Source organism: Manacus candei, unplaced genomic scaffold (assembly GCF_025592945.1).
Source record: "Manacus candei isolate 608988 ecotype Guabito, Panama unplaced genomic scaffold, ASM2559294v1 h1tg000066l, whole genome shotgun sequence".
NCBI classification, from domain to species: domain Eukaryota; kingdom Metazoa; phylum Chordata; class Aves; order Passeriformes; family Pipridae; genus Manacus; species Manacus candei.
The window spans coordinates 185655-197840 of NW_026138114.1; the positions used below are offsets into that span (position 1 = coordinate 185655).

General features: G+C 70.6%; 1 protein-coding gene across 1 annotated transcript; it reads left to right on the forward strand.

Annotated features, from left to right (window-relative positions):
- Positions 1-1286: 1286 nt before the first annotated feature.
- NACAD (NAC alpha domain containing) lies at positions 1287-10523 on the forward strand. The gene is given in 10 exon segments (XM_051806055.1): positions 1287-1387; positions 3822-7231; positions 7233-7565; positions 7567-7723; positions 8411-8499; positions 8579-8662; positions 9367-9513; positions 9596-9727; positions 10098-10220; positions 10394-10523. Coding segments are annotated over 10 exon segments (4512 nt in total). The 5' UTR covers positions 1287-1365; the 3' UTR covers positions 10409-10523.
- The last annotated feature ends 1663 nt before the right edge of the window (positions 10524-12186 follow it).

Genomic DNA, 12186 nt, shown 5'->3' on the forward strand with positions numbered 1-12186 from the left:
GGGGGACACACGGTGATGGGGGGGTACGGCCCGGCTGGGGGGGGCACACGGTGATGGGGGGGGCCCGGCGGGGCCGGAGCTGCTGAGTCACCGCTGGGGCCGTGCCCGTGCCTGGCACCGGCAGCGCGGGCACGGCCTCGGTGCCAGCGCGGGGGGGTCGGTGCCGGGGGGGACGCTGCCGGGGGGGTGACAGTGCCCGGGGGGGTGACAGTGCCCGCACCCCAGCTCCTCGCCCCCCCAGGTCCCTCGGGGTGCTGTGGGGGTCCAGGCCGTGGGGTGACCGGGGCAGGGGGACCTGGGGGTGTCCGGTGCCTCCTGGGCATCGCCCCCCTCCCACCCCGCTGTCCGGGGGGGTCGTGTGTGTCCCCCCCAGGGACCCCTCCTCATCCTCCCCATCCTCAGGGAGACGGGGGAGGGGAAGAGCCGTTCCCATGGCAACGCGCGTCCTCTCCCGTCCCCCCCGGCGGTGACAGACGGGGGGGACACGCAGGTCCGTGTGCCCCCCTCCCCCGCGGTGTCACCACACACGCGCAGACGCTTTTAGGGGGGCTCCGCCCTGCGCGTCCCCTCCAACCCCCCCCCCGGACCGCGCGGGGGGCTCATCCCCCTTTTTGAGGACAAAACTCCACTGCGCGGGGGGAGCCGAGGCTGGACCCCCCACCCGGCCCCCCCATCCCGGAGCTGACGGACACGCCACGTCCCCCCCCCGGTGTCACCGCACACACGCAGATGCTTTTCGGGGGGTTCCCCCCGGTGTCCCCACGCCAAATCCCCCCGGGCACCGGGGATGCTCAACCCCCTCTTCTAAGGGACAAAATCCCACTCCGGGAGGGGACACCGGGGCCGGGCCCCCCCTCCGACGCCCCCACGTCTCCCCGCTCTGCTGCCACCGCACACGCGCAGACGCTTTCGGGGGGCTCCGCCCTGCGTGTCCCCCCCCCCAGTCCCCGCAGGACCCCGCGGGAGGCTCAGCCCCCTTTTTTAAGAGACAAAGTGGGGGAAACTGAGGCCGGGCCCCGCCCCCTCCCCCCCCCGGAGCTGATGCAAGCGCTGGGTGGGCCCTGAGCCCCCCCGACCCCCCTCCCGCCGCAGCGCCCTCCGGCACGAGCCCCGTATCGCGACAGAGCGGGGCCGGGCGGGCCGCGATTCCCGCTGACATCAGCGGGGTGCCGGGGCCGAGCCCCCCCGCGCCCCCCCCCGCCCCCGCCCCCGCCCCGCTGATGCTCCGGCGCTGCCGCCGCAGCCGCGTCCGCCCGAGCGGGGGGGGGCGGCGGGGGGGGCCGCGCCGGGGGGGGCCGCGGGCAGCGCCGACACCGGAGAGTCCCTGAAATCCGCCGGGGGGGCGGATCGGAGCAGGAGAGCGGGATGCCGGAGGGAGCGGAGGCAGGTGAGGCCGGGGGGGCGCGGGGGGAGAGGAGGGAGCGGGGCGGCCGGGATGGAGCTGGAGGGACGGGAGAGCGGGGAGGGGGATGAAGGACGGGCCGGGGGATGGAGCTGGAGGGACGGGAGAGCGGGGAGGGGGATGAAGGACGGGCCGGGGGATGGAGCTGGAGGGACGGGAGAGCGGGGATGGGAGCGCGGGGATGGGGATGAAGGACGGGCCGGGGGGATGGAGGGGGAGCCGGGCCATGGAGCCGCAGGGCGAGGACGGAACGGGGCGATGAGGATGGGGCGGGGGGGGGACGAGGGTGGCTCGGGGGGAAGAAGGACGGAGCCGGAAGGATGAAGGACGGAGCGGGAGGATGAGGATGGAGCCGGTGGGATGAAGGGCGGAGAAGGGAGGATGGAGACGGAGACACGAGGATGGGACTGGAGGGATGAAGGACGGAGCGGGAGGGGTGCGGAATGGGAGGATGAGGATGGAGCAGGGGGATGAAGGACGGAGCGGGAGGGGTGGAGGGGTGCGGGATGGGAGGATGAGGATGGAGCAGGGGGATGAAGACAGACCCAAAGGATGAGGATGGAGGGGGGGAATGAGGAACAGAGTGAGAACGATGGAGCTGGAGGATGAGGACGGAGCGGGAGCCATGGAGGACAGAGCAGGAGGGATGAGGATGGAGCGGGGGATGAAGGACGGGCTGGAATGACGGAGCCCGAGGATGAGGATGGAGCGGGAGCGCTGCAGGACGCGGGCCCGGCACAGCCGGGGGGCTCCGGCACGGCCCCCCAGGGAGGGCTGTGGGGACCCCACCTCGGGGCCGCCCCTCCCTCGCCCCCAGGAGCCCCGGGGGGGTCGGGGCGGGTTGTCCCCCACCCCAGCCCTGTACTGGGGGGGCTGGGGGGGCTGAGCCTCACCCCCCCCCCCAGCACCATCCCACCCCCGGGACCACCGCGTGGGGAAACTGAGGCACAGCCCAAGGTCACCCCGTCCCGATGTCCCCGGGGGCCACTGTCACCTGCCGGGGGGATCGAAGGGACACAGCCCGGTGTCACCTCCCCCGGGCCTCAGGAGCTCACTCGGGGGGACCCCAAAATGGGATAAGGGTCCATTTTGGGGGGGGGAATTAGGGCATCCTCTCCAGGGGGTTCTGGGGGACCGTGTGCCGGGTGGGAGTGCGAGGGGACCCCAAAACATCCCCCCAAAGTGTGGGGGTGTCCCGGCCAGGCAGGGGTGGGGAAGGGCTGCGTTAAGGGGGTCCCAGTAGCCCCCCCCCCATTATAGGCCAGAATCACCCCCCAAAATGACGCGGGGGGTGGAAGGGCAGTGCAGGACCCCCTTGGCAGGGTGATTCCCCCCCCCCCCCGAAGGAACCTTTCAGAAGTTCCTTCGGTACGTTGTGGGGAGGGGGGGCTTGGACCGAACCATCTCGGAGTGGGGGGGGGGGGGGGGGGGGCGGCACCTGCCCCGCAAATACCCCCGCCAGGCCCCGCCCCCTCCCGGCACGCCCCGCGCCGCCCCGCCCCCTCCCCTATATCACACCGGGGGCAGCGGGGGGGGCGGTGCTGCAGGTTTGGGGGGTCCCATGGGCTTCGGCTGCTCCCCCCTCCCTATGGATCCACCCCTGGGGGGCCCAGGTAACATGGGGGGGGGGGTCAGGTAACGGCAGAGGGGTCCCAGGTAACATGGGGGGGGTCAGGTAACGGCAGAGGGGTCCCAGGTAACATGGGGGGGGTCAGGTAACGGCAGAGGGGTCCCAGGTAACATGGGGGGGGGTCAGGTAACGGCAGAGGGGTCCCAGGTAACATGGGGGGGGTCAGGTAACGGCAGAGGGGTCCCAGGTAACATGGGGGGGGGTCAGGTAACGGCAGAGGGGTCCCAGGTGACGTGGGGAGGATCCCAAGCAAAGGGGAAAGGGGCCCAGGTAATATGGGTGGGGGGTCCCACAAGGTGGTTTTGGGGTGTTTGGGGCGGGAGAAGGAACTGCACCCCCCCCCACCCCCTCAGGTGTGCAGTGGGGAGCTGAGCACCCCCAAACTCGGGGACTCCCTGGAGAGGGGGCTGTAAGGGGGGGGTGCTCCCCCCACCCAGTGGAGGGGTCCCTCTGCGTTGTGGGGGTCTGGCTTGGGGTCCCCCCTTGATGCAGCTGCAGCCTGATTGCCCCCCCCCCCCCTCTGAGAGGGGTTTGAGGAGGGGGAGCTGCTGGTGTCCCCCCTGTGTCCCCAGACCCTGGGGAGCCCCCCCGATAACTGCTTTGGGTGGGGGTCACCCTGTTCTCCCCCCGGATGGGTGAGGGGTGACACCACCCCCAGGCAGTTCCCTGGGTGACACCCCCTCCCCGTCCTGGGCTGGCCCTGGGGGTCCGTGGCACTGGGGGGGGTCTCCCCTCCCCGTGGTGACTGGGGGGGTCTGTGGCACTGAGGGCTGTCCCCTCTCTCCGCAGCCCCCCCGCCGATGCCCGCGACCCCCCCGCCGATGCCGGCCAAGGAGGAGGCCCGTCCCCCCCCCGAGGGGGCCAGCTGCGACCCCGGCCCCCCCGCCGCCGCCCCCCCCGGCTCTCCCTGCCGGCCCCCCCCGCCCGCGGACCCCCTGGACACCCGCATCGTCATGGGGGAGGAGACCCGCTGCTCCCCCCTCGAGCCCCGGGGGGGCCCCCCCGTGCCTTGCCCCTTCCCCGCGCCCCCCAAGGAGCCCCCCCCGGGCCGCCCCCCCGCGCTGGACCCCGAGCTGTTCTTCACGGCCCCCTCGACGCCGGTGCGGGCGGGGGGGGCCCGGCCCCCCCCCGAGGAGCCGACGGACGGGGACAGCGAGGGGCTGTGCTCGCCCCCCACGTCCCCCTCGGGCTCCTACATGACGGCCGAGGGCGGCAGCTGGGGCTCCTCGGGCACCGCCAGCACCTCCCCGTCCTGCTCCCCCAACCTGGCGGCCGAGGCCGAGGGCCTGGGGGAGCCCGAGGGGGACCCCGAGGGGCTGGGGGGGGCCCTGCTGCTGCCCCCCGGCCTGGGGGACCCCCCGGCCTTCCCCCCGCTGTCCCCCGAGGAGGAGGATGAGGAGGATGAGGACGGTTCCTTTGCCCCCCCGGGCTGCGAGGAGGAGGAGGATGAGGAGGACGGGCAGACGCCGGAGGAGGACGAAGACGAGGATGAGGATGAGGACGAGGTGTCGGGGCTGATCCCGGCAGCGCTGCTCCCGTTCCGGGGCAGCCTCCTGTTCCAGGCCGAGGCCGTGGAGATCTCCCCCCGCGCCCCCCCCGGGGACGGGCAGGAGGAGGAGGAGGAGGAGGACGAAGGCAGCACCTCGGCCTCGTTCCTGCGCTCGCTGTCCGAGAGCTCCATCCCCGAGGGGGGGGACGAGGCCTTCGCCTTCCGCGACGACACCGACGCCTCGTCCGACTCGGCCGCCTACGACGGGGACGAGGACGAGCGGCTCTACGGCACCGAGCGCCACGCGGGGGGCACGGCCACCCCCCCGGGCACCCCCCCGGGCACCCCCACCGCCCCCACGGCCACCCCCGGCGTCGAGCTCCACCTTCACGCCGGGTCCCCGTGTCACCCCCCCGGAGAGGGGACGGGCCCCGGGTCTGCGGGGCCCCCCCCGGGACTGCCCAGAGGGGACACGGAGCGGGACGGCCACGCCTTTGTCCCCGCGGTGGAGGCGTGGTCCCCCCCGGAGCCCCCCCAGGAGGTGGCAGAAAGTTCTGGAGCGGCAGCGCCGGGACAGGGACCTCGCACGGAGCCAGCGGTGACAGTCGGTGTCCCCCAGAGCCACCGGCCGAGGGGGGCCAACGGGGAGCCCCGGGACAGCCCTGGGGGTGACAGCGATGGTGACAGTGACCTTGAGCTGGGCACAGGGACAGCAGGGAGCACTGATGATCACAGCCAGCCGGACACCGCGGCCACCGGCCTGGGGACGGCAGTGACAGCGATCCCCCGGGATGAGACGGACACTGCGGCCCCTGAGGAGGTGACACCAGTGACACCTGGCCTGGTGGCCACTGCGGAGACTGACCTGGGGACATCAGCGACACCTGGGCTGGACACTGACCTGGGGACACCGGTGACCCCCAGCCTGATGGACACCGTGGACACTGACCTGGGGACACCGGTGACCCCCAGCCTGATGGACACTATGGATGCTGACCTGGGGACACCGGTGACCCCCAGCCTGATGGACACCGTGAACGCTGACCTGGGGACACCAGGTGACACCACTGGTGTGGCACCAATCCTCCTGGATGAGATGGACGCTGTGGCCACCAGCCCTGTGGCACCCAGCCCGCCCGGTGAGCCAGACACTATGGCCACTGCCATGGTGACACCAGTGACACCAACCCCTCTGGATGAGCCGGACACTGATCTGGGGACGCTGGTGACACCCAGCCTGATGGACAGCACGGCCACCGGCCCAGTGGCACCCAGCCCACCGGACGCTGCGGCCACTGAGCTGGTGACACTGGTGACACCCAGCCCGTTGGATGAGCTGGACACTGTGGCCACTGACATGGTGACACCAACCCCACTGGATGAGCCGGACACTGCAGGCACTGCAGTGGTGACACCAGTGACGCCCGACCTGATGGACAGCACAGCCACCGACCTGGTGACACCGGTGACACCGACCCCCCTGGGTGAAGTGGACACTGCGGACACTGACCTGCTGACAACGAGCCCCCCAGGTGAGCTGAACACAGTGGCCACCAACTTGGTGACACCAACCCCACCGGACACTGCGGCCACTGACCTGGTGACACGAGCAAGCCCACCAGATGAGATGGACACTGCAGCCACTGACCTGGTGACACGAGTGACAGCAAGGCCACCAGATGAGATGGACACTGCGGCCACTGACCTGGTGACACGAGTGACAGCAAGGCCACCAGATGAGATGGACACTGCAGCCACTGACCCGGTGACACCAGTGACTCCCAGCCTGCTGGACAAGGTGGACACTGTGGACACTGCCCTGGTGACACCGGTGACACCCACCCTGAAGGATGCTGCGGTCACTGACGTGCTGACATCAGTGACACCCACCCTGATGGACACTGTGGCCACCAACCTGGTGACACCGGTGACACCAACCCCGCTGGATGAGATGGACACTGCAGCCACTGCCCCAGTGACACCAGTGACCTGCAGCCTGATGGACACTGGGGACACCGAGCCAGTGACACCGGTGACACCAACCCTGCTGGATGACACAGCCACTGACCTGGTGACCCCCAGCCCGGTGGCCACCACGGCCAGTGCCCCAGTGACCCCCAGCCCGGTGGCCACCATGGCCAGTGCCCCGGTGACCCCAGTGACCCCCAGCCTGGTGGCCACCACAGCCACTGCCCCAGTGACCCCCAGCCTGGTGGCCACCACGGCCAGTGCCCCGGTGACCCCAGTGACCCCCAGCCTGGTGGCCACCACGGCCAGTGCCCCGGTGACCCTGAGCCCCTCACCCCAGCCCGTGTCCCCCGTGGTGCTGGCAGCTGAGGTGGCCCTGTCCCACGAGCCCCTGGCTGCCCTCCCGTGTCCCCTGTCACAGGGGTCGCTGTCACAGCCCCCCAGGGAGGTCCCCGAGCCCCCCAAAGGGTGGGGGGATGTGGCCACCGCCTCGCCCGAGGGCTCATCCCCAGATGCTTCTCAATCCCACCCCGACTCCAGCCTCGACAGCGCCAGGGAGGGCCCCCCACACCCCCCCGGGACCCCCAGCCCCCCACACCCCCCCGGGACCCCCAGCCCCCCCTGTGCCCTCGGGGAGCCGTCGGAGGAGGAAGAGGCAGAAGAGAAGGGGGAGGAGGATGATGAGGGTCCCGCGGCCCCCCCACTGTTCACGGCCTCGGAGCGGGAGGTGTTTGTGGGGACCCCCCCGGCCCCCCCCCGAGCTGCTCCCACCACCCGGTGCCTTTTCGGGGCGCGGGGCCAGCCCGGGGGTCACTGCCCTGCCCCGGGGGACCCTCGGGGACCTGCCCCCGCCCCTGCAGGAGCCCCCCACCCCCCGGCCGGGCCCTGAGCCCCCCGGCCCCACTGAGGGGGGCACCGATGCCAAAGTCCCGGGGGAGGGTGGCCCCCCAAGCCCCCCCGGCCCCCCAAGATCCCCCCCAGCTCGCCCTGAGCAGCAGCAGCAGAAGGAGGAGGTGGTGGGGAGGGTCTCCTCCAGCCCCCTTCCTGCTGTGGGGGCTCAGCAGGGGCCCCCCCAGGAACCGACCCCCCCCCGAGCCCCCCCGCCCTGCGCCCCCCAAACTCAGCCAAGTGCCTCCTCCCGCCGCCGTGTCCCTGCTGGCTCCAGCCCCCCCCGGGCCCCTCCCCGGCCAGGAGCCCCCCCCGGGGCTGCCCCCCTCCAGGAAGCACCTGGAAGGTAAGAGACACCCCCCAGGTTCCTCCGTGGCTGTGGGTCTGGGGGGGGCATCACCCGGGGGGGCTGGGGAGGGTCTCGGGGGGGGTTCAGCCCTATGGAGGGGTTTTGGGCCCCCCCAGCTCAGCCCCCTCCCACTGCCATAGGGGACTCTGTGGGGCCAGGGTGGGCACTTGGGGGGGCTGGGAGTGCCTTTGGGGGGGGGGTTGTTTTCCCAGGTGGGTGATGGGGGTGAGCAGGGGGGTTCACCCCCATGGGAGGTTCCCCCCCCCAGCCCAGCCCCCCTCCCGGGGTATTTCTTGGCACCAGGGTGGGCACCTGGGGGGGGGATGTGCCTTTGGAGGCGTCCCGGGGTGGGTGATGGGGGTGAGCAGGGGGTTTGACCCCCCAGAGGAGTTGTGGGGACCCCTCGGCTCAGCCCCCCGTCCCCCCGCAGCCCCCCAGCCCCCCCCGCAGAAGGAGCCGGAGCCCCGGGGCCGAGCGGCAGGGCCGGGGGCTGGGGGGGGCCGGGGGCCCCCCCGGGGGTCTCTGCAGTCCGAGTCGAGCTCGTCCAGCGAGGCTGAGCCCCCCCGGGCCGAGCCGGCCCCCCAGCGCTGCCAGCCCAACCACCGAGGTGAGGGGGGGGGCCCTGGGTACCCCCGGGCTTGGGGGGTCCGGGGCCCCCTCTCACCTGCCCCCCTTCATTCCCAGGGTCCGGCAACGAATCCGAGAGCAACGACGAGTCCATCCCGGAGCTGGAGGAGCCCGAGGGCTCGGAGCCGCCCCCCGCCCAGCCCCAGGTGGGGGCTTGGGGGGTCGGGGTTGGTGGGACCCCTCCCCGGGGGTGCTGGGGGCCCCCCTGACCCCCCCTCTCTGCAGGTGCCCCTGGGCCACGCGCTCGGCCCCGGAGAGGAACCGCTGAGCAAGGCCAAGCAGAGCCGGAGCGAGAAGAAGGCCCGGAAGGTGGGGGGTCCCACAGGGAACAGGGGTCCCACAGGGAACAGGGGTCCCACAGGGAACGGGGGTCCCACAGGAAGCAGGGGGTCCCTCAGGGAACGGGGGGTCCCACTGGGAACGGGGGTCCCACTGGGAACAGGGGTCCCACAGGGAGCAGGAGGTCCCACAGGGAGCAGGGGGTCCCACTGGGAACGGGGGGTCCCACTGGGAACGGGGGGGTCCCACGGGGAACGGGGGGTCCCACTGGGAATGGGGGGTCCCTATGTGGGGTTGGGATCCCCATCCCAGGGTTCGGGCAGGGGGGTCAGTCCTGGGGTGTTGGGGGTCTGGTCCCCACTCTGGGGATCCCCGGGTCACACTGGGGTGGGGTTGGGCTCACCCATGGGGTTGGGGTTGGGCTCACCCATGGGGTTGGAGCTGGGCACACCCATAGGGTTGGGGTCCTTATTTCACCCCGGGTTTTTGGGGTGGTTAGTTCTGGGGTGTTGGGGTTCAAGCCCCCACTCCAGGGGGTTCTCCAGGCCACACTGGGGAGTGTCTGGGGGTCCCCACCCTGGGTTGGGGGTCCCATCCTGGCCGTGCCAGGGACAATGTCCTCCATCCTCCATCCGGGTTTCCCCGTTATCCCGGGGATTTGGGGTGTCGCTGGGGGGGCTGGAGCCCCCCGGGCTGCTGTGCAGGGGGTCACCCCGTGCCCCCCGTGCCCCCAGGCCATGTCCAAGCTGGGGCTGCGGCAGATCCACGGCGTCACCCGCATCACCATCCGCAAGTCCAAGAACATCCTGTTCGTCATCTCCAAGCCCGACGTGTTCAAGAGCCCCGCCTCCGACATCTACATCGTCTTTGGGGAGGCCAAGGTGGGCTCGGGGGTCCCAGGTGTGTGTGTGGGGGGTGTCCCTGCCCGGGGGGGGCCGGCAGTGACCCCCCCGTGCCCCCCAGATCGAGGACCTGTCCCAGCAAGTGCACAAAGCGGCGGCCGAGAAGTTCAAGGTGCCGCTGGAACACTCGGCCCTGGTGACAGACACGGCCCCCGCCCTCGCCATCAAGGAGGAGAGCGAGGAGGAGGAGGAGGTGGGTGCTGGGGGGGCTCGGGGACCCCCGGGGGTTGACATGGGGGGGGTGACAGAGCTGTTCCTCCCCCAGGTGGGGGGATAGGGCTGGAGGAACAGGACACGGAGCTGGCTCAGGTTACGGTCTTGTGCCCTGGGAGGGGGCACGGGGGGAGTCCCTGAGGTGTGCTGAGGGACCCCCGGGGTCCTGTGGGGTGTTATGGGGGGGACAGGACGGGGCTGGAGGGGCAGGACACGGAGCTGGGGATGGCCCTGGCCAGTGTGGTGTGCCCTGGGAGGGGACCCAGAGGGGCTCCCGGGATGGGTGCCGGGGGACCCCCGAAGCTCTGGGTGGGTGCCTTTGGGGGGGTGACAGCCCTGTGCCCCCCCAGGTGGACGAGACGGGGCTGGAGGTGCGGGACATCGAGCTGGTGATGGCCCAGGCCAACGTGTCCCGCCCCAAAGCCGTGCGGGCCCTGCGGCACAACAACAACGACATCGTCAACGCCATCATGGTGAGTGGGGCCGGGCTGGGACCCTGGGGGGGCTGGGACCCTCCCTGCGGGGGCTGGGACCTTGGGGGGGCTGGGACCCTCCCTGCTGGGGCTGGGACCCTGCCGGGGCTGGGACCCTCCCCAGCGGGACTGGGGTGTCCCCGGGGGTCCCTGACTCGCCCTCTCTCCCGCAGGAACTGACCATGTAGCGGCCGGGGCTGGCCTGGCCCCCCTGTATAGATGCACAGAGCCCCCCCAGATCCTTCCTCCTGCCCCCCATCCTCCTCCTCCCCCCCTGGACCGCTCAATAAAGGCCTCCTGCACCCCTTGGATTGCACTTGGCCCCCCCTGTGATGATTTTGGGGGGTCTGGGGAACCCCTTTTCCAGCAGTGAGGTGGGGGGCAGCACTGGGGGTTGTGACCGGGATGGGGAGGTGGAGGGACAGCAGGGTGGGCAGGTTTTGGGGCTCTCATGGTGCTGGGGGTCAGGGGTGGCAGCACCCCAGGGTGCTCCCGACACCATTGGGGGTCAGGGTTTACCCCCCCCAACTTTAGGGGGGCAGTGGGGGTGTGGCAGAGACCTGCCAGGACACTGCAGCTCTGCCTTACTCCCAGAATTTAATCCCCTTTCCCATGGAAATATAAACCCACCCCCCACTCCCCCATGAGCTGTTAGGAGCTCTCCGGATCCTGTCAAAAACGGGGGTTTTCCTGAAATTCCCAATTTCCCAAAGGGTTTAATGATGGGAAGGAAACTCCCCCAGCTCTGAGGGAGGGAATTCCTGCTCCCCAAATCCCAGGGACCCGGGGTCCCCCCACTTTACTGCCCCCTTCCTGCCCCCAGTTTCTTGGCCTGGGAATGGGAAGGCTCTTGGAGGGGCCCCCTCTGTGCCCCCCAGGTGAGTCCTCGGGATCACTCAGCTTCCAGCACCCCCAGATTCCAGGGGGAGGAGGAGCTGGGGCTGGGGGACCCCCGGGAGGAGAGGGGGGAGTCACCAGTTAAGGGTGAGGGGGGGAAGACATCACTAAGGTACAGGGAGAAAGGGGACACCAGTAAAAGTAACAGTGAAGGGGGGGACACCCCAGTGAGGGTGCTGGTGAACTGGGGACACCCCAGTGAGGGTGCTGGTGAACTGGGGACATCCCAGTTAAGGGTGCTGGTGAACTGGGGACACCCCAGTGAGGGTGCTGGTGAATTGGGGACACCCCAGTTAAGGGTGCTGGTGAACTGGGGACACCCCAGTTAAGGGTGCTGGTGAACTGGGGACACCCCAGTTAAGGGAGTTGGTGAACTGGGGACACCCCAGTTAAGGGTGCTGGTGAACTGGGGACACCCCAGTTAAGGGTGCTGGTGAACTGGGGACACCCCAGTGAGGGTGCTGGTGAACTGGGGACACTCCAGTTAAGGGTGCTGGTGAACTGGGGACACCCCAGTTAAGGGTGCTGGTGAACTGGGGACACCCCAGTTAAGGGTGCTGGTGAACTGGGGACACCCCAGTTAAGGGAGTTGGTGAACTGGGGACACCCCAGTTAAGGGTGCTGGGGACACCCCAGTGAGGGTGCTGATGAACTGGGGACACCCCAGTGAGGGTGCTGGTGAACTGGGGACACCCCAGTTAAGGGTGCTGGTGAACTGGGGACACCCCAGTTAAGGGTGCTGGTGAACTGGGGACACCCCAGTGAGGGTGCTGGTGAACTGGGGACACCCCAGTTAAGGGTGCTGGTGAACTGGGGACACCCCAGTGAGGGTGCTGCTGAACTGGGGACACCCCAGTGAGGGTGCTGGTGAACTGGTGGGCACTGGGAGCAGAGGGGTTAAAGGCACAGCGGGGGATTTGGGGCTGAAGCCGCTGGAATGTGCTGGAGCTGCGGGATCCCCCAAACTGCTGAGTCAGCGTCTGCCTCTGGGTGGAGGGGCCCATCACCCCCCCCCCGGGCCCCCACGGAGGGGGCAGCACCCCTCTGGTGTGGCTGTGGGATTAACTGG